The 21,259-nt window shown below is 36.7% G+C and overlaps 1 protein-coding gene across 1 annotated transcript in view; it reads left to right on the forward strand.

The window, feature by feature from the left end:
- PEX14 (peroxisomal biogenesis factor 14) overlaps window positions 1-21,259 on the forward strand; it is an 80,790-nt gene that overhangs the window by 45,708 nt on the left and 13,823 nt on the right. Inside the window, exon 4 of the mRNA XM_085299024.1 lies at window positions 16,733-16,855. Within this exon, the coding sequence (XP_085155150.1) occupies window positions 16,733-16,855 (123 nt within the window). The remainder of the gene's footprint in view (window positions 1-16,732; window positions 16,856-21,259) is intronic.

Raw genomic sequence — 21,259 nt, forward strand, 5'->3', positions numbered from 1 at the left:
GAGGAAAAACACCTGACATAAGTTTAGGAATAGCTAGCCATGTGGTGCTGTGTACAAAGAAAGATAATCCTGTAGTATTTGCTAGTTTTTAATAATCAGTAGTCAAGTGATTAAGAAAAACGTCTGTGTGTGTTTGATGGAAACTATACTTGCTTACAGATGAAGTTGTTATTTTAGAAGAACATTGTATTCCGGTTTTGTTAATTTTGTTAAATTTTGTTATTTTAAAATAGTTCTGTTTTTATAGCTCAATAGAATCTATAAACTAGGTTGAACAACTTTTTTTCTATCCCACTGGAAATGTTGAGATCTGAAAATTCATTTTTATATTAAGTTGGGATTAGCATTTAAAATCTCAGACTTTTTTTGAAATGAAATGATTATGTTAGTCTTTTATATTACAGTTGCTWGTAAAAGAAAGTGATAGAATAATGTTCCATATTGTTAGTTTTTTTTTTAGGTTTTTTTTTAGTTCTTTTTTTTTATTTTTTATTTTTTACTAGCTCTAGTGGGAATTGAAACACCCTGGTTTTCCACCCTGGTAAATTCACTATTGTTGTTAATGGATGGTTCCAACAAGCTTATCATCCTGCATTATTCTGTGCTTGTGAGTTCAACTACTGGTTTTGAACTCTGTTAGTATGTTCCTGAACATGAGGGGAAAAGTCCTACTTGGGCATGTTTAAAGGAAGAAGAAAAAAGTCAAGGAAAACTTAAGGTCTACTAACTTTCAGAATGTATTACTCTAATTAAGATTTTTTTTAAAGGTCTTTGATATGAGATCTGCTATTTAATATTAAAAAGATAAAAATCTGAATACCTTTTTCATTGGTTTCACATAGAAACCAATGAGGTTGAGAAGGCGCGTCACAGGAGGCACCCCTTTGATGTTTTAAAGATGTTGTGAAGAAGCCATTGATGAAGAGACTCTGAAATTTGACATCTTCTAAATGCACATTTATTTGTTTTATAACAGAGAGTGCCAGTCACGTTAGTTGTAATAGCCTCTCTCTCTTGCTTCAGGCTCAACCTACAGTGATCTTGAGCCATTTAGATACACACTTCACAGAACAAGAAAGATGAGTCATTTAGAGTAAATTCAGAGAACAGTCAGCCACATCTCCTGTTTCTCTTGGCCCACAGAAATTCTCCAGCATTTCAGTGAATAGTCCATAACCACCTTTGCAGTGTTTTTGCAGCTTGAAAATTATTGATAAATTGGAACATACTGGTCTGGTGCCCAGGAAGTTGTATATGCTCCAAAATATTAATTGTAAGCTTAATTTTAACAAATAATTGGAATGTCATGGCTTTAATAGTGATTCTCCACTTGGCTATCTGACAGTAAGTACGTAATGTAAAAAAGAGCCATTAAAAATGACTTTTCAAAATTAACTCCTATTGCTCATGGAGTGTGTTTTGAGCCGTATGTGCCTTGTTTACTGTCAAAATAATATTTCCATTCCTCATAGCACTGAAAAACCAATATGATTACAATAGAGTGGGTTGAATTATATTCTGGAAGATGATATAAAAATAATCAGTTATATTCTGTGTCCTGAAATTGCTAGCTTTAGAGATGGGCAAAAATGACACAGACCACAGGTCTGATTTGTGAATTTAACAATTTGTCTATTATATTTTTAAGTGAAAGAATAAATACAGAGTGTCAGAGAAAGTAACTTTTGTAGTTACAATCTAAGAGCAGGCATTAGACATCTGAGATATCACTACTTTGGCCAGTATGAGATATGGCAAAATACTTTGCCATATGGCTCATACTTTGGCCAGTACGAGCCTGAGATACGGCTTTTCGGCCGGTAACTTGATCTCAGCTTCCTCATCTGTAAAATGAGGTTAATTATCACTTTTGCATCATGGACACAGTATGATTTAGCTTACTTAGGCTTGTGAACTGCTTTGATACACTTGTCTCAGAGTTGTTGCAGTGCAGCAGTTGATGCTGCAGCATGTGATTTTTGAAGTTGCTTGCTGCAGTAAGAGCCACACTTGTGGAGAGGTTTAAGAATTTACCTCTGTCAGCTGCGTATGGGAGGGGAGAGCTGCAAACTTTAGAATGTCAAAATGTCAAGGCTCAGGCAGATTGCGTGCAATCCTAATCCATCCCTGCAGCTCTGACCTTTGAAGCAAGCTTCACCTTGAGACACTTGAAGAAATATGTATACATTCATATAAAAATACTGTGTGCTAGAGAGAATGTACTCTTCATAGTCATGCAGCCCAGAGTTTCCTGCAGTCTTCCTGGAGCAGGTGAAGGGATTCAGCCACTGGTGTGCTCTGTGAAGTAACCTGTTTTGCAATGTCTAAAGAGACAGCCTTCTCTCTTGGGGCTAAAATGGGGAGTGTAATGAGGATAATCCGTGTTGCTCTTCTGCTGAAATCCATCTCAGGCCTAATAATACTTTCCTGATAGGAAAGATAAAATAAGTTCCCATATGAGATAATTTTCTGAGTTCTCTTAGACAACAGTTCTACTCTGTTTCAAACCACAACTTGAATATCCATGAACATGAAATCGTATTATTTACCTTTCTGCTACTCGCTGTTTCCTCTTAATTTTAATTGGAAGAAGATTTTTCTTTAGCTAAAAGGGGAATTTAGTCTTTGGTTTGTTCTTTCCTATCCCTTCTGATGGAACCTAGTCCTGGCAACACTCTGCTTCCCTAGGAGGAGAGCAGAGAATTCATTCACAGTGAAATCAGAGGCTCTCTTAAGTAAAAGCTGTTGACTTTGTCATACTGTGCAAATGTGCTTTCAGCAAGACAATAAAGGGTAAATGGGGTGATCTCTGCTCCTGTGGAGAGGTCGGGTGGTTACATTACACAATCTTCTAGAGCATCTTGCAGCAAATACATGGGTTATATTAAAAGTTGCAATCATGTCATTTTTTAAAAGTAAATTGCTGACCTTATGCAGTGGAATCAGCTTTATTGAATTTCGCCAAAAATGCGTTTATAATTCCTCCCCCCTGCCCCCGCATACACATGATATTCATGTCCTTGCTGCCCATGTGGAAATGTCCCTTTTTACGATGATAAAATTAAATTTGTCTTTGTCTCTGCCTTGCCTCACCTTTCAAGATTCCATGCTTAAGGGACACTAGTGGTTATCTGTACCAGAGAATGAAGATGGGCAATAGCCCTGTGTTGCTGGCTGGCTGATTGTGACCCAGCTGCCACTGAACAAATAAATAAATAAACTTCCCACATTTAGAGGACAAATAAAGTTGGGGATAGGTGTAATATAGGTATTTTTCTAGGACTACTGTTGGGGTTTTAGAATAGGTAAGAATTTATTTTGACTTGGAAGTACTTGTACTTCGCTTCTAGTTTTTTTTTTTTTTTTTTTTAATTGCCAGGCAATATAAAATGTAAAATTCACAAATAGTTATTGCATTACCCATGTAATACTGCGATATGTGTCCTCCTCCAATAATAATAAATCATAAAACCCTCTAATTTGTGGCCACTTACAGCCCCGTGCCTGAATTCACTAGAGAAAAAAAAAAGTTTTTTCAGCATGCTCAAGAATTTAACAAATGTATATTCCTTACTTCTATACTACTTTGCATATTCAGAGTACTCTGCAAATATTAACTGATTAAGCCTTGTGACACATTTTGTGGATTAGAAAGATTATAAGTTTCATTTAATGTAAACCTTTATATTCTCCAAACAGTTTTCAAACTTCATGGTGATGCAGAAGAAATATCATCCCTATTTTAGGTGGGGAAATTGAGTCAGATATATTAAGAGTAGTTAGATCTGAGGTAATTCTGACTCCTAGTCCTCTATATGTATTACCATACTATGCTATATGCTTAATGTATTTACTGATATTTATAGTATTTCAATATAATTACTCAAAACATTTCTATGTTTGTCCTCTCCAGGCCCAACCTGCTTTGTGTGGGTGTAGGGAGGATAGGGGTGGGAGCTGAGTTCATTGTTTTCAATAAAATCAACATAAACCATCTAAGTAAATGAAGGAGCAGATTGGCCTCTGCAGTGTTAGCATTTATCCCTTTTACTGCATCTGCCCAACCTGTCTTCCTTTCTATGTAGCATTTAAAAGGCTAGTTACTCCGAGGTGCAAAGAACATCATTGCTCTTGCTCTTCAAGTAAGCAGGAGAATGCAGCTGTTAAAACTCAGAAATATAAAATACATGTTTAAAAGATGACTCTGAATATGTTTAAAAAAGAGAGCGAGAGAGAATTCAAGGGAACCAAAAAATAGCAGCTTCCATTACTGTAATTAAATGGCAGCATTTAACCTATCAGGCCGTTGCGTGTATGTGAGAGATGAGCAGGGAGCTGCATTTGAAATGATCACTCTCTTCCTTGGGGGATAAAGTAGTTAAATAATTTGTTTGTGAGGTGTGAGTTCAGTGTCGGGGAAAGCAAGTGCGGGTGTGTGTATTTTAGAAGCTAGGGATGGCAGTGTGTTTACTGAGAATACCCTTGAGGTTGATATTTACTAGCAAGTGCACTGTCAGTAAGAACACAAGCTGCTTTTGCCCATTTGTTAGGTTATCTGCAGAGTCAGGGCCTCACCTCATCCTAGATACTGCATTGTAAAAGAGCTTGTTTCATGTAGGGCCATCTGAGACAGACGAGAGTAGCAGTAAAAGAAAAACAGGGATGAAATGGGGAAGAAAAGAATTGGGGTCCTTTTGATGAACTTCATCTACCGCAGTATCTGTAAAGGGTAAGTTGTTCTATCCACTTGTTGGACTTGGCACTTAGTAATGTGTAGGTTGTCATCCTTGAGGCAACAGGGCTTATTCTCCTGCTCAGACAACTGCCCCTTTAACATCATTTCAAACAGTAGCTTCCCCTGAAACAGTGCTCCACCTGTGCCTGGCATGRCTCCTGTGCTTCTATAGCTTACAGATTTGTATGGATTGACAATGGTCTGCAAGGCATGTCCTTGGGCCTTTGTCATTGATCCTTGGTTCTCTGAATAGCTGTTTAGGCATCCCTGTTTAATGTTGATTAGCCTTCCAGCACGCTGGAAGGGACACACATTTTTATATAGTGCCTGGAAAGGCATATCTTTCCATTTTTATTTACTCACTTTTTATTTGTGAAGTGATTCTTTTGTTCAGGGAATATTTCCTTATCCTTGAACTCAAGAGCTATCCTGATATGGCATGGGTTGATACTCATAGCATGTTTTACAGCTGGCTCAGCTGCCTCACTTACTGATCTGACTTGTGCTATGTTGCAGTAACGTGCCCATAAATGTTTCTTAATCTTCACTCCGATTTCTCTGTGAATTCTACGTAGCCATTCCTGTTTTAACTCCTGGGCTGGAAATTCTTGAGACACTAGAAGGCAGCAGACAATGTTCATAAAAAATGTTTTGATATTCCCATTGTGAACATTCAACCTCAGCAATTGGATTGTGAGGGTAACATTTACCTGAAGGGAGACCAGAGAAATGCACCCAAAGCAAAGCATGAACCTGAGTACTTGCATAGTTTATTGCAATGCTTGTTTTGTTCCAAAAATGAATGGAAAAAAAAAAAAGCTAAGAGTTAGTTGAATCAATTATTTGCTGCAGATGGCTTACATAGCTCAAATGCACCTAATGTATGTATAGATTCTTAAAACTGTCAGTTTTTCTTTGTAGATGATAATCATCAGTGTCAATTTTATAAGTTTTACAAAGGATATTTTGTAGTATTATTCCTGTTTCACAGATGTAGAAACTGAGTCAGATGGAGGTTAAATGACCTGCACAAGGTCAATAGCAAGGCTGGGAATAGAACCCTAATGTGTAGAGGCTTTTTATTTTACTAATAAGGAAACTCTCGAGGTGTGTTTAACATGGTAATCGGAACCCTAGAGAACTAGAAGCAGTTAGTATGTTCTGTGCGTGTCCCGAGGGAACAATGATGAAACTTCTTTTGTACCTTACCACTCCAGTTCTCAGTGTGTGGTCACCATAGTTTTGCTACCACTTAACCTCGTTATTTTTAGTATTGTTAGTATTAGTTTTCCTTTGGGTGTTTTATCCAGACTCCTTTAATTTTCTTCAGAACTCTAAAGAGCTTCTGAAGGCACATAGAGAGAAAAAAACCAACAACAAATAAACTAAAAGATTAAAAAATTGTCTTTTGAAACTATTCTGCTATTTTGTTGACTCACCTCCTATGTTTTTTGTCTTCATTCTTCTTTTATCACTAAAGTCCCTGTTTGAATGTATAATCTTGGTTTCTTAAAAGCTCATTTGCTATTGTTTCTTTCTTCTCCACCCAAGATTAACATCCTGTGTGATGACATAGATGGTTGTTGTCTAAATGGATGCAGTGTAACCAACAAAGTTGTGAAGGGTGGGTGGAGAAATATTTATACAGTTGTATTAAAAATTACAAAGTAGATTTGCCTTTTAAATGGTAGGTATTTCAACACTGTTACAGGCAGCATCAGCCTTTAATTTTACAGGTGGCTAGTTTTGTAGCATTCAGCAAACAATATTTTAATGGCATGTAAAAAAATTCTGTAAAAAGAAAAAAGAATGAGAGTGATTTATAATCTATAATTAATACTTTTTGACATGCCTTTTCATAATAGTGTATTGGTATCTCTGTCTTTTGGGGGAAAATGCAAACCAGATTTACCTGAAACATTCATACCATAATAATCAAATACGTAGTATTTACATGTATTTTTCTTAATTGTGCATATCTTCTCAATGCTGTGAGACATGCTAGACACCTGACTCTTAGGTGTCTAACACTGATTCTACTTTATAGATGGGGAAACTGGCTTAGAGGAGCAACGTCACTCCATGAAGTTGTGAGGAAATCTGTCAGAAAAAGGATATAAATTCCTGTGTTCATGGCTCCTCACTGTGTATTGATTTCTTTATCTTTTTATGTACTCTTCCATATATACTTGTATATGTTTTTCCATGTTCTTAGAAACAAGGTGCTGTAGATACTGCTCTCTATTCTCCTTATAGCAACACTCTGGCATAGCAAGGGCACAATGTGGGCTGCAGAGAGTGCTGCATACTCTCTATTTCCATTCTGTGCTGTCTTCACACACTGAACATTCATTAAGTATACAATTTATATGATTTTTCATGGGCTCAGTCTAGACTGATGTGTTTGCTCTGTTCCTTTCTGAGGTTTAAAGTTTTGAAAGTGAAAGCACAATTAAATACTATCAAGGCAAGTTGCTCTTTACACTGCAGTTCATTTTAGTCTGTAGAAGGTACTCTCTGAAAGTTATTGTCTAATGTAGAAAATCCAGATCCCCTTACTAGTACTTTAGGGACAATCAGAAATTCTAGAGTAATATAAAGTATGGAGAATGTTACATCAGAACTGGTCTTCTCATTCTGGCATGTAAAATTCAGCCACCCTGACAAAAGTGGTTAAAGAGTTCATTATAATGTCTTGAAATTGCTGTTCTTTTACACAGTCCCTTTCTTTTGAACCTCAGAATTGGGGAAAAAGAAAGAATCTGGATCTAGAATTTCTGGTCAGTCTACTCCAGTAATAACAGATCTGTGGTGATTTCTGATCTGGAGTTGTTCCATAGGGCCAGCCTTCTAAGTCAAATTTAATGTGCACTGTATCCAGGCCTATACCACTGGAAGGCCTCATTCTTCTTTGCTGCAAGAATGAAGGAGGTATTGGAATTACTGGTGTCTGGTTGACTGCAGATCCTCCAGTCTGGTCATTTTACTTCAGTGCTTCAGATAACTAATCTGACTTGGATAGTTCAAGTCATTTTGTTTGAGCTGGAAATATAGATTAGTATTGGAATTCTGAAGCAAGATCAAAACTAAACCTCTGTTGTCAGCATTTTACTATACCTGAATTAAGAAAAACCTTTGGATTTTTCCTTGAAAGCTCCTAAAGATAGTATCACAGATCAAAGAGTAGCCAAAGGCTGATCACTTCATTACTATTGCTCAACAAACTGTTTATAAAATATTTTTCTTTCACATAAAGTAGATTTATCTGAAGACCAGGTGTTTTCTTACATTGCCATTCTTAATGTTTGTGGTAAGTTTTTGGAATGTAAGGATTTTTGAAGTTTACTGATGTACTGTGCACCAAACTATTTTACTTTTCAAAATGAACCTGAAGAATAAATTAATCTCCTTTCACTTTATAGAATATTTTTGTTATAGTTTCCAGTTTAATAAAAAGGAAATTTCATTGACCTGCCTTGTACTCTAGGTGAGTTACTTGATTTATGTGCACCTATGTTTTTCCTTCCTATCTTCCATTCACATAGACAGTTTCATACTTTGGGACAGGCTGCCTTCTACTCTGTTTTTGTACAGAACCTGGCACAATGAATACCTTTGGGGTCTCTAAGGGATATTATAAAACAAGTATTATGCTTTGGAACTTACCCATTTGGTATATCTAACACGTGTTTTGTCTGAATGCATAGCCTTATTTCTAGAGAGGTTGTCAGTTACTGTAACAAATTATGACAGAGTTACGGTTACTGGAGCAGTGTGTCTTCCTCTATCTGGGTTTGCTGCCCAGTACAGGCCTCTCTTAACAAATGACAGTGCCTTGGTCGTCTTCCATTCCTGATATATTGCACTACCTTGAAATTGGCATCTTGGCATAGAGTCTTCAAATCCTAAGGCAGATATTAATTTGAATTCATTTCGAATGTGTGGAGGCTTTGATTCTCCATGTAGTGTTCTCACATTGTGTACTGGCTGAATTAGATGTCCTGTGTTTCCTATTTCAACATTGGCTTCCAGCTTCGACAAATGTATTGTTTCTTGAGTACTAGTGTGTAGTTGACACACGACATTGATTTACTCCAGCATTATGCTTAAAAGAGACTTTACTTTCTATCAAAAGCTGTACTTCTGCTTGTATGATAACAGAAAGGAAAGGCTGCAGGCAAGAGACCTAAAAATAAACCCTCTAGCTGATGATAGGAGGAACTTTCCTCCCATTTTTAGGAGAGTTATTTTATTTGTGTTACCAAGAGACTTGTTTCTTTCTTTCTTCTTCTTCTTCTTCTCTCTCTTTTTTTTTTTTTTTTTTTTTTTTTTTTAGCTGATTATGGTATCCCTAGAATTACTCTGTAATACACAGGTCTTTAGAAGAAGTTACCTATGATTCAAGTTTCATTGTGTTTTTGCATATACTGCTTGCACAGCAATTTAACTGAGCTTTGTAATAAAACTTCTGATTCTTTAATTGAGGACTTCTGGCCATTTGATTCAGAGCCATGTTACTGGTTATATTTTTTTGTAATTCAAGCGTTTTCTGAAGCAAAAATTGTGCCTGTTGAAGTAGGCTGTCTGATAGTTGAACATAGTTGTAGATTAATTAAAAAATGAGGAGTCCATACCCTGTTGAAGCTGTGATGCTAATGTATTTAACAGGACTTCTTCACTGCAGAATTCTGAGTCTGAGTCCCATTACCTAGTCACTTTGTCTTGCACATTGCTCCTCATACTTTCCTCTTAGTGCTTTGTCCCCTGAAATACATAGCTTAGCACTGGGATTTTTTACTTACGACATCTCTCCTTTTTTCTGTGTGAAACAGATAGCATACTTCGCATGAACAAGGAGCTTTCTTTACATTGAAAGAGAAAGACCTGACCTCTCTTACTAGAAGTGAAACTGCATCTTCTCTGCCTAGAAAATAACAGTGAAATATATTTTGCAGTGACTTACAATGCTGTGATTTATACTGTGATATGCTTTGTGATATTCCAAAGTCCTTTGCCTTTATGTTTGATTTTCTTTCCCTGTAAGATATTTTAGTGAGTATGATGTCAGTGAATGGGGGTATTTACCCAAAATGCCCATAGAAGAATGAGGCATTCTCCTTGCTGCTTCAGAGAAGGAATCCTATGCATTCTTTTTTTCTCCTATTAATCTTGCTGCAATTTTTTTTCTATGCCTTCCCTCCTCCTTTTGAAATCATGTTAACAAAGGATATATTATTAAATAGAGAACAACTGGAAGCAAACATACTTTCTCTCTCTCTCTCTCTCTCTCTCTCTCTTTCTTCCCCCCCCAGCATGTGCTTGCACATACATGTTACAGATGCACATGCGTGAGTGACTAGAAGCAACTTTTTATTTGTGTATTTTGAACTTCACGTATACCAAAGAAAACTGAGAAGAAAAGTTGTAGTACTTGTTCCTTTTTCTATTTCAAGACATGCTAAGCATGTAGCCTGCCCTTACTTATTCAGAGTGAAAATACTTTGATCCAGTTTTCTGAAGACAATACTCATTTCATGAGAATATTTAATCAGTAGAAAATAGGCAGGATTTAGTTTGTTTGTTTAGTATTTAACCAAGTGAATAAGGCAGATTAGGGGAAGGGGGGGACTGGACCCATAAACAAGGTGATATATAATATTTTTTTTCTTTCTCCTTTTAAATAAATACCGATCAGCTTTATGTTCGGAGACAATAGGAGCCGTTGGCTTAAATTTGCAGTTTACTGTATTTATGGCTGTAATATCAAGGTGCTGCCGTCGTAATTTCATGCCCCAATGAGAAGAGCAAGGTCGAAGCAAATGCTTCCATCGGCATCTGCTAACACACTAACTCATAAACAAGGCCCGGCTGGATCAGGTGGCACGGAATAATACAGGCTAATGAAATACAGCACAGCTTTCCATTACTGTTAGTTTTTACAGTGTCGTCATTACGTGTAATTTATGTTTAAAAAATTCAATTTTATACAAGGCTCTGGGAAATAGGGGTCTGCAGGTCACCCGACGACTTTTAACGGCTCTGAGAGTCCTTATTGCACTCCACTGTTCCAACAAAATGTTAATAATAAATAAAAAAAAATCCCTCTTTTACTTTTTCTCTGGTTTGCATATCTTGGTTTGTCCTTTTAATTACAAGTAGCCTAAGAAGAGTTGAGGGCTCTATATGATGTTGGGTGTTATCCCTCTTATCTGATGCTCCAAGAAGGGTGTTACTATCCGCTTGCTTTTCTTTTGTCTGTCTATCAATCACCTGGGATCCTGTAAATGGAGTAAACACAGCTGAGGAGAGGGAGATACTTAACAACCTCTCTCCCAAACCCTCACCCTCTGACATTGCCCTCCTCTCCTCCATTACGCTTCATTTTATTATAGACTCCAAAAAAGCCTGGTCAGAAAGAGGAACTGCTGCCAGCCTATTTTGCTTTATTTATTTATATATATTTGTAATGCCAAAATATTTTTTATTTTTAACCTGTTCCTTCCTGATTTGCTCACTGTAATACTGAGCACTGTACTGTCAGTCAGGTTTTCCTTCCTTGTGTTAGTCCTGCGTAACTCAGGTTAGAGCGCTTTATCAGTTCTAAGTGCTACTTAGACACCCTATTGCATTAGAATATATAATATTTCTTAAAGATTATGGTTGCTTAATGAACAGTCTTTTAGATGAAGAAARCTATAAGATTTAAATCTTTTCAGTTACTTTTGAAATAGCTTTTTGTTTTTGCATTTTACTACCTGACTGTTGAAACCAGTCAATTTCACTTTGATTTTTGGGTTCCTATACATGGTATTTGAGATAGAATTGTAGTAGCCGGATATTTACATCCAAATAAAGTGTTTTAATGTAAATGAAGTAAAAAAAAAAAAAAAAAAAAAAAAAAGGATCTTTAGGTTTTGTTAAAATGTTGCTGTAAACAAAGACATGTGAAAGGTGAAAGAGGGTTCAGAAGATGCGATACGTTTGACCTTTTTGAAATGTGTTAATCTATGAACTTTTACAAAGTACAGAATAAAATATAGGACAAACATTTGATAAAAGAATCACCCAGCAGTGCATGGAACTGACTGAATGGATGAACTCGTTAATCTGGATCAGATACTGGAAGGTTTTTAGAGTGATTCTTTTAAAATGTGACCATGTTCTTTAAGAACACAGTTGATGTGGTGGTTTCCCGGAACAGGAGGGTAATGTCGTTTCAGGATGTCTACCAGTACCTCTTCCTTTTACTCATAGGTCATTTGCAAACTGTAGTCAGGTAATTTGTTATAGCTAAACAAAGTTGTCCAGTTTGGTTTTGTTTGCTTCTTAACAGGAAGTGTGTGAATGTTTGCAGGAGACAACAAAAAACCCACTGTGTTTGTCCCAGCAAAAGTATGGGTATGTTGATTGCTTCAGGGCAGTCTGTTAGAGTGGTTAGGAAAGCTGGTTTTTGGTAACCCACAAAAAGAGCTTAATTCTTTCCTCTGATCTTTCCTATTATGGCAGAATTCTTAATCTCTTCCTAAGCAAAAGTTTTCTCCCTAAAAGTAATGCTGCCTTCAGGTTGTGAAAAAAATTGTGYGAGTTATTGGACAGAGCAAACCACTGAAGAACATAATGAAGAAAAAGGATATGCCCAGTGGATGGGATGAGGAAAAGAGTTGTCACTGAAATGTCAGAGCTTGTGACAGAGGCAGAGAAGAAAAGACTTAGGTGGCTCATTCAGTTCAGCTCCTAGCTTGTGAGGGTTTTGCCTTGCAGTTAATGCTACTGTGCTTCATCCAGAAAATAGAGAAGGATGGATTCAGGGTAAGACAATGCATTGTAACTCAGGTGATGTGAGTTTTCATTTCAGTGTCAGAGGTTCACTTCTGACTTTGGAGCACATCTCATATCTGAATGTCTCACTTTCTCATCTGCAAAGTAGGGATAATAGTACTTCTTTACTTCCAAGTGGTCTTTAAAGGAAAAATATTTTGATGTACATGCAGTCCTTATATTAGATAGTACTGAATATTGTAAAAGAGAGTAAATAGACAGTCAAGTTTTAAAAGCTCTTAGGCAAAGGAGCTTTTTATGCAGTGTCTTAGGTGCAGGCAACAAGAGATATTTTTGACATCCTGTCTTATTATCTGACTTGCTCTGATTCTGTATTTGACTACAATTTGCAGAGGCTGGGTGATCCCTGAAAACTGAGCGGCAGTTGTAAAGATTGCAAAAGAAGGTCAGCAAGAATGCAAAACAAGTGTGGGTGCTAGATATTTCAGATCAACACTCAGGAGCCTGAAAAATAAATTTTAAGGCTTTGTGAAAATTTTGAGTAGTTTTTTTACAAAGGCTGTGGCACTAAAGAGGAATGAGATGGATGGTTGGGGGAAGGGAATTGGTTTGCATTCCGTAGGGCTATGAAGACAGTTTCCTTGCATCCTTCTCAGCTCAGTCCTTGCTCAGTACCCTCTGCGGTTAGATTATTCCTTGCAGATAGCAATCAACTGGAAGGAAGTGTGTGTCTAATTTGCATGAGATTATTTAAAACAAAAAAAAAAAAAGGTCTGCATTAGTCAGGGTGATGGTAAACAACGCAAAGAGATGCCTTTTATAATATAGCCGTGGCTCAGCTTTCAAAGCCAAATATAATTCACTTACAATTGGCAGTTTCCTTTATTGTTCCTTTTAACCTTTTGCATTCCACATGGTCTTGATCTTGCTGAAACTCCAGAAGAACTAAAGTGTTTGCTTTCTGAASTGTTGAAGGAGTTAGAGCAAATCTTTTGTTAAACTGATATGATTTTCTTGACCAAACAATCTTTTATTAGACAAAGCTCTAGTTTTTGTGGCACTGCATTTGCACCCAAGAGAAGCTTACTACTAGATTCAGACAATGAGTGGACCAGAGATTCGCTTTTCTCTCTCYYCTCTCTCTCTCTCCTCTCTCTCTCCTCTTTCTCTCTCTCCCCTCTCCCTTTTTTTCTGTAGTGATAGAAGGTCTATGATAAAATAAATCAAGATGAGATATCAGACCAGATGATGCTTTGTCTGATCTTTTTGCCCACTTTTCTATATAATTAATATATCTTTGAGGTTGGATATTTTGCGGTATGGAAAACTCACTCATACCTGTGTACATACATGAGTGTGGGTGGTGAATATGAAAAAAAATCAATTCAAAGTGAGTTTTGATGAGTTAGTTATAAATGCCTGAGGGCATTCTTAGAATATCTTGTACATTTTTGTTAGTGTATCTGAGAAATGACAACCATGAAGACAGGTATTTTTCTAAATCCAGAGATGACTAGTTGCAGTGCAGACTTACTCCATATGTATGCGTAAGGACTCAGCTCCAGGAGATACTCCCTTGATGCTTGGAGGCCAAGATGACAGGCCCTTTAAAACATCTTATTTTGATGAATAAAAAGATGATGATTCAAGGTGATGCTTCTCCCAGTTTTCTGCTATGATTATTGACAAGGGAGGCAGTAGTGATATTGTTTATATGCAGCCAGTAGTACTATGAACAAGATCACTTCATAAGGCAGCAGAACAGTCCAGGGAGATAATAGTATTTTTCATGTGCAGTGGTTTGCACAGAATTCAAACCAGGAACTCAGATGTGAAAGGATTCCTGTCATATTATAATTCATATCAACTTTCTCTTTACAGTATAGAGGATTTTAGTGGAAGTGGTGTCACTTGAGTATCACTAATGGGCATGTCCAGAATAATCCTGGAAGTGCATTTTGTCTGCAAATGATTTTTTTCTTTTTCTCAAATAGGATAAGAATTGAGGATCCAGTGTTTTGGGGAAACAATGAGTGGTGTTTCTTGCTTCTTTTTGTAGAATAAAGATCTAAAGGAGAAGACATAGTCCCTAACTTGCGTGTGTTCCCAAGTGTTAAATGCTGCCAAATTTGCTATCTTTACATGGAAAGAGAACAAAATTCCCTGTTCTAGTGGGAGCTACATATGCAGCCAAGCAGCTAATACTGTTTTACTTGTCTGGCTTCATCTTTATGAAATTCCTCAGTTGCCATTGATCTGCAGTGTTGGCATCTGTTTGTGTTGTCTTCTGTGTTGTATAATTAGGAGCTGGTTAAAACAATTTCTTAGGATTTTGCTTTTTAACATGGGTTAGTCACCATAAACATTGCTTTTGCAACTTTAAAACCAGAGGTTGACTTGATGTGTTCACATGGCATTTATTTACTCTCACTAGATGTCTTGTTCCATACCTTTATGTCTGCTTCTGGTTCTTTACTACTTGAGGCATGCATCAAATACAAGAAAAGGGGTGATTTTACCAAATGCAAGACCAGAGGTCAGGAACTTCAGTTTTCTAATACTCTTTCTGACACTGACAATATTCTGTAATATTAAGAGAAATCACATGTAACTTCTCTGTGTATTAATGCCTGCAGTGTAGAGTAAATACAGTGTTAGCCTGCATAACTCACAGGGATAGGAAAAAGATCTACTAGTAGTCATAAAGCTTTCTGAAGCTCAGAGGCAATGTACACGCTATGTGAGACACTGGGGTGTGTCAGTTTCTGGCAATTATGTTTGTCTACATATAGTTCTATTTAGAACCCCAGTATGCAGTTTAAAGTCTTGGATAAATTTCTCAAAGCCTAGGTAATACGCCCAAAGCCTGGCCATTTTCTATATTTTATCTGTTATGATGTTAAGGAGCTAAGTGTAGTAAAAGATGAAGTTCAGGAATTTCATTTATGAGCCATGCTGAGAATAAACATGTAGCAGGACCTCATTAACTTCAGATGAAAGTGATAAGAGAGAAAATATTCCTCCATCTTCCCCCACTGCTGTCATATTCCTACCATTTTTTACATTGTGCTCAATCCTTATGACAAAATGGTCAGTCTCTTCTAAATCTCTTCCTTAAAACTATATCCTTACTTCCAGTATCTCTGAATGTTTTACACGTTGTATGTATAGAAGAAGGTCCTGAATCTCTTCAGATTTCAGGCATAGCTGGGACACTGGTTTTCTGCTTCTGTGCAGGAAAATAACATACAAATAATAAACAGCTGTCCAGGCCCCACATCATGGTTGCCATCTGACTACAGAATTCTTTTTCTCCTGTTGGAAAAAAAAATGCAGCCGTGCTTCCTTCTTCCCAGATGCTGGTCATCATGAATCCTTTATCTGCTTTTCTTTTCCCTCTTTTTGGCCAAATGCTTTCCATATGTTGGGGCCAATTACAGATGGCCATCCTGGCATTTCCCAGTGGCAGGAGTGACTGCTCCAACATGTACCATGTGTGCAGTGTGAGTACAGCTCTGTGAGAAATAAAAAACAGGCTGGCCTAGGGCAATCCAATCAGGCAGCAATAGGCAGGGGCAATGCTAAGCTGAAAGTTTGGTCTTGGCCTTGTTTTGATCTGTTTTGTTATAGTTTTATTTCCTCCTTACATTCTGTGTCCCATTCATACTAATCACACTCAGCCCTGATTTTTTCTTTTTATTTCTGCATTTGTCATAAAATAAAGCAAATTATTCCCGTCTTCGGAAACGATCTAGACTAATTAGTCGTCTAACCCAATAATTAGTTTTTTGTTTCCCTGTCTGTTTTCATGCATTATTGTTAGTTTTTTCCTTTCTTTTTTTTTTTTTACACCATTACAGATTAAAATGAGCCACATTTGCAGTTGATGGTATCTTTTTTTCGGGGGAAGAATGGAGAATTGCAATAGAAAGCTACTTCAAAAGCAGCAATAAACTCAAGGATAAATTAAGGAAATTGAATGAGCCACATTTGGAAGCAGCGTTGAGGCTAATATTCTGTCGCTTAAGGTTAAATTGCAACAGAGAAAGAGCGAGGGAGAGATTCCAGTGAATCCAAAACTGAGGAAGCAGTACTGCTCAAGTATATGCCAAAATTCTTTAGCCACTTGAAAGGGTTCTGTGCAGTTTGAGAATTTAATTATATGTGCATCAAGTGGGTAAAGGTGCTAAACTGATCTCATTTCTTCTTCTCCCCAAGGCTTAACAGATGAAGAAATTGACCTGGCTTTCCAGCAGTCGGGCACTAGCATGGATGAGCCACAGACCCCAGGTCCTTCTACACAGCTGGTGCCAAATCAGCCCACTCACCCCGTGCTATATAGTGAGTAACCTCTTGAAAACACCTAGTCCAGTTGCTTTCTGCAGTGATTTTTACTACCCTGCACCTTGCTTAATATATTTTCAAGAAGAGATTTCTGTACTAGATCCCAGAAAACAATGTAGTCTGATAGCATTGATTTAAGCTAATGCTATAACTGTTGTCGGAATCATACACCTAATGTTATTTTAAGTGCTTTTTGTAGTTGTTGATGCCTGGGACAAGATGCATCCACGAGATTATATTACACAGGAATGATGAAATACAAATGATGACAATCTACAAACAAACACAATAAATACTAGCCTATGATATCCCTTAACATCAAGGAGTATAGACAATAGAAATGTAGCTTCTGACTCAATAGAAAGACTTGAAAAATGCATTTAACCAATGTAGGACACAGTCTTCATTTATAAAACTTAGGATCATGCTTCCCTATTTCAGCAAAGATTTCTAACAATTAAATCACTAATATATGATAGAGCTGATAAGTTTTTGAATAAAAGGTGCTGTCAAAGTGCAACATTATTACTTCCGTAGTTGTTACAACAATGGAGTCTGTTGGAGAAGCTGTGTGTTGGAAGTCATCATGAAGTACTCTATATAATTCTTTTGTATCTCGGAGGAGTCATTTTCTTAACTAATCAGGTAACTGATCAGTTAACGCCTTGAACAGTTGCTTGGAAGAAATACATTTTCAATATAGACAGTAAACCAGATTATAAGCTCTTCAGGGTTTAGTCTGTGACTTCCTGTGTATGAGTTCAAGGTCTGTCACAAATGAGCTCTAGTATGACTGAGCATTAAGAATTCTATGGTGTTACAAATAAAGAGTTAATAATGTTGATTATTTTTAAGAAAGCTTTCCTTCTTTGATCTCAGCCAATCTGAGGGGAGACAGCAGAAATTGTGTGTGGACTGTGTGGATCTGATTGTGTGATTTTGTGTATAAAATTCACTCACAGAGAATTTTTAAAGTCCCAACATAATCTGTGTAGACTTAAAATTTACATATAGATTTGCATTTTAAAACAAACCTCGCAAAAAGTATCTAGGCTCCAAACAATAAAAACCAAAGTATACACCATTAAAAATCCATCAAAAGGAGCTGTTCAACTCACATGTGTGTCTGGCACACAGTGAAAAACACTTCATTTACCTGCCAAGTATTAAGAATAGGGCTTTGATATTGCTCCTAAACGGTTCTGGCTCAGATATTGACTGATGTGACAGTCTACTCAGGGCTGTGTTTATTAGTTTATGGCATAATTTTGCTATTGCTAGAGATAGTGCTAGACTTACTCTCTGATTTGGAATGGTTTGGAAAGAAAAAATCTGTGATGGAGTGGGGCTCAGAGATCAAATACCTCTGACTGCTGTGCTGGGTGTGCTGGTGAAATCTGGAACTGAATTCTATTTTCTGGTCTATCTGCCATAGTTCACAGAAAATACCAGAAACAAAATCTGTCTTCTTGCTGATACCTGTTATGCAATATATTGCTCTTTCAGCTAACTCATCTAAGAACCAAATATTGGAAGAGTTAGTCTTCTCTTATTTTATAGTGTTCCACTAATATAAGTAAAGCAGGGAAGTAGCATACAATTTAAACTAGAAAACACCATAACCTTCTATTTACCCTTGATCTTTAAATGAATGTATAAAAAGAGTAAGTGGCTAGGTGTATATGGTATTTGTTTAACCAAAACATTTGTTTTGGTTAGGTGTTTTCTACCCCTTTCTTATTCTTGACTGGTATACTGCTGGTATTGTTGATGATGGATAAATCTCTGTATCTTCCTGTTAAGTGCTTTCTGTGGCATCAAAACTGCCCAAAGAATACATGAATTTCTCTAGAGCTGATGGATGAGACTGTGCAGCTGTCTAGTGTCCCTGTAGAAGTGGTTCAGTGGTATTTTAAGGTGCCTTGCTTGCTGTAAGTTATTTCATCAATTGAATGCTAATATTGTAACGAATAATTCTGCAGTCACCCAAATTTGCTTCAGGACAGTTGTTTCTGTGACAGTTTACTAAGTCACTTAATCTTTGACCGATTTATCAAGTGTTGTCATGTATAGGGAAAGATACATACTGCTTTTTCTGTCTGTCTGCCTGTTACGTCTATGTTCTTACAGAGTATTCATTATCTTATCATTCAAATTCTTCAATATTTGTATCTAAAGGACTAATGAGATACATAGACCACTGAATCTAAAAGTTGACTTGTAGATGGGAACAACTTACATTGTTAGAGGTGACACGATTACAGGTTACAACATTCCTCAAAAAAGGTATCTGAGTGTCTTCTGAAGCAGCATCTGCTGGACCTTAGTTCCTGCAGACTGCAAACAGTTTTTTGTTTGACTTTTTTTTTTTTCTTGTTCCTCCCTTTTTTGGGAGTAGTTTTGACATCTCTTGTCAAAAGTACTGAACTAGAGAGATAGAATTACCTCACAGAGCAAAAAGAAGAGAAGAAACAGTTGAGAAGGAACAGTGCTGAAAAGCAATGGCTGGAAGCTTGAAAAACCTAATTCCTCTTTATTCTTGCCCCTCCCTCCACCTTGCCAGATATTGCTGTTTTATATTGAAAAGTTTTTCTTAAAACTGTGGCTTCAGAACCGTCTCAAGGTTTCATACAGCAGAAATGGAGCAGACAGCTGGACTGCTGGTCTTGCCAGCAACTCCAGTGTAAAATATCCACTCTTGTGAGTTAGAGCCATAAATCATAGCTGTCCACATCTTCAGATTCTATTTGTCTGCTGTTGTCATCTCAGTCTGTTCTAAGTCTTAAAGTTGCGGGAAACCACTTAAATACTTTCTTTTGCACAAATTGTGCTGATAGGGTAGGTATTACTTAATATACTAATGTTGTGTTGAAATAATTCGCACATAGATAAGTGCTGTCTAATGTTTCAGAGTGAAAGAGAAAGAAACGTATTTGTAAGCTTTCAGGATAGCATAGTTATTCTTGTATGCTGAATTCCTCTTAGGTTTATTTTTAGAGAGACAATAATAACTTTTGGGGAGAAGAGACAAGAATTAAGTTTTTAAAGTCTCTAGACACTGTTTTTTAGCTCAATACCATCTCTATTATTTCCACTCTGCTCTGGAAGAGTAATTCCTTCCCTTCAGTTTGTACTTTTGCCAAGAGGTGTCAAAACTGCTTAAAAAAAAAAAGCTTAAAAAAAGCTTGAATTTGATTAATATAGAGAAACAAGACTTTGCCTGACTGATAATAAAACTGATAAATGACATTTGAATTACTTGTAGCGGTAATTTATTACATAAAATATCTTTTATTTGACACACGATTAGTTGCTGGAAGCATCACTCAATCTGACTAGTTTAAACATGCTTTTAAATGAACCCCCAGTAAAAAAACAGGGCTGTCTGCTGTTGGCATTATGAAATATACTAATCCAGCAGTGAGGACAAAAATCTGACTTTAAATATTTAAATGATTAATTGGGTTTATATATTTTTTTACCTTCCTAACCCTTATAATTACAAGCAAACTCAGGGGAGTTTCTGAGCTAAACGTGCAAAGCCACGTGCTTATCATGCATGTATTGTCTGTGTTCTTGCCCATGGTATTTATGGTCTCCGTTCATGCAGATTTTACGTGTGCTTAAAAATCAGCTCCAAAACCTGCTTTGGTTGTCATTTAGACTTCTTCTCCCACACTAGTGCTTTCATCAGGTGGGAGACTGCAAAGTAGAGACATTTTTCTCTGATGAGTAGAAGTGGTGACTAGAATCTGGTTACCTGTTTTCTTTTCTTTTTTCGTTCCTTCTTTCTTTCTTTTCTTTTCTTTTCTTTTTTTTTTTTTTTTTTTTTTAACTCCTAGAAAAATCACCTTTTTATTCTTCAGTTTCTGCAGTTTTAAATGTAGATATTAGTGATGACTGACCATACTTGGATACATAAGGCCTGTTAGAAAAGCCAATTCTGAGATGAATGGGGTTCTTAAAAATAGTAAGTATTTATGCTGGAAATGCAGTTTACAGTTGCTGTTGTGAAAACTGAATATGCTTACAGAAAACAAACATACAGATGGAGAAGATGGTTGTGTATTACATTGGCTTTTGGTTGTCTCTTATGTAGAATGGTTTGTTACATCCCTATTATGTAGGACGTCTCTTTCAGGAGGATTTCAGTACCTAAACTGTAAGAGTATCTGGGCCATTATTGTTTTTTCACTTCTTCCACATTTTATTCTGGTTTTACAGGAAGGGAAATTGAGGATATGTTAAGAAGTCAGTGTGAGTAGTTGAATTACAACTGGGAAACTTCTAATTGTCACTCCATCCCATGTTTTAGGTTATAGTCTTGGAGTGGAAAAGCAAGAACGAATGTAGATTTTAGGCAGACTTATGGCATTCTTCATAACATTGTGATGTTGATGT

Source organism: Rhea americana, unplaced genomic scaffold (genome assembly GCF_003343005.1).
Source record: "Rhea americana isolate MKP2758 unplaced genomic scaffold, rheAme1 scaffold_143, whole genome shotgun sequence".
Taxonomy (NCBI): Eukaryota; Metazoa; Chordata; class Aves; order Rheiformes; family Rheidae; genus Rhea; species Rhea americana.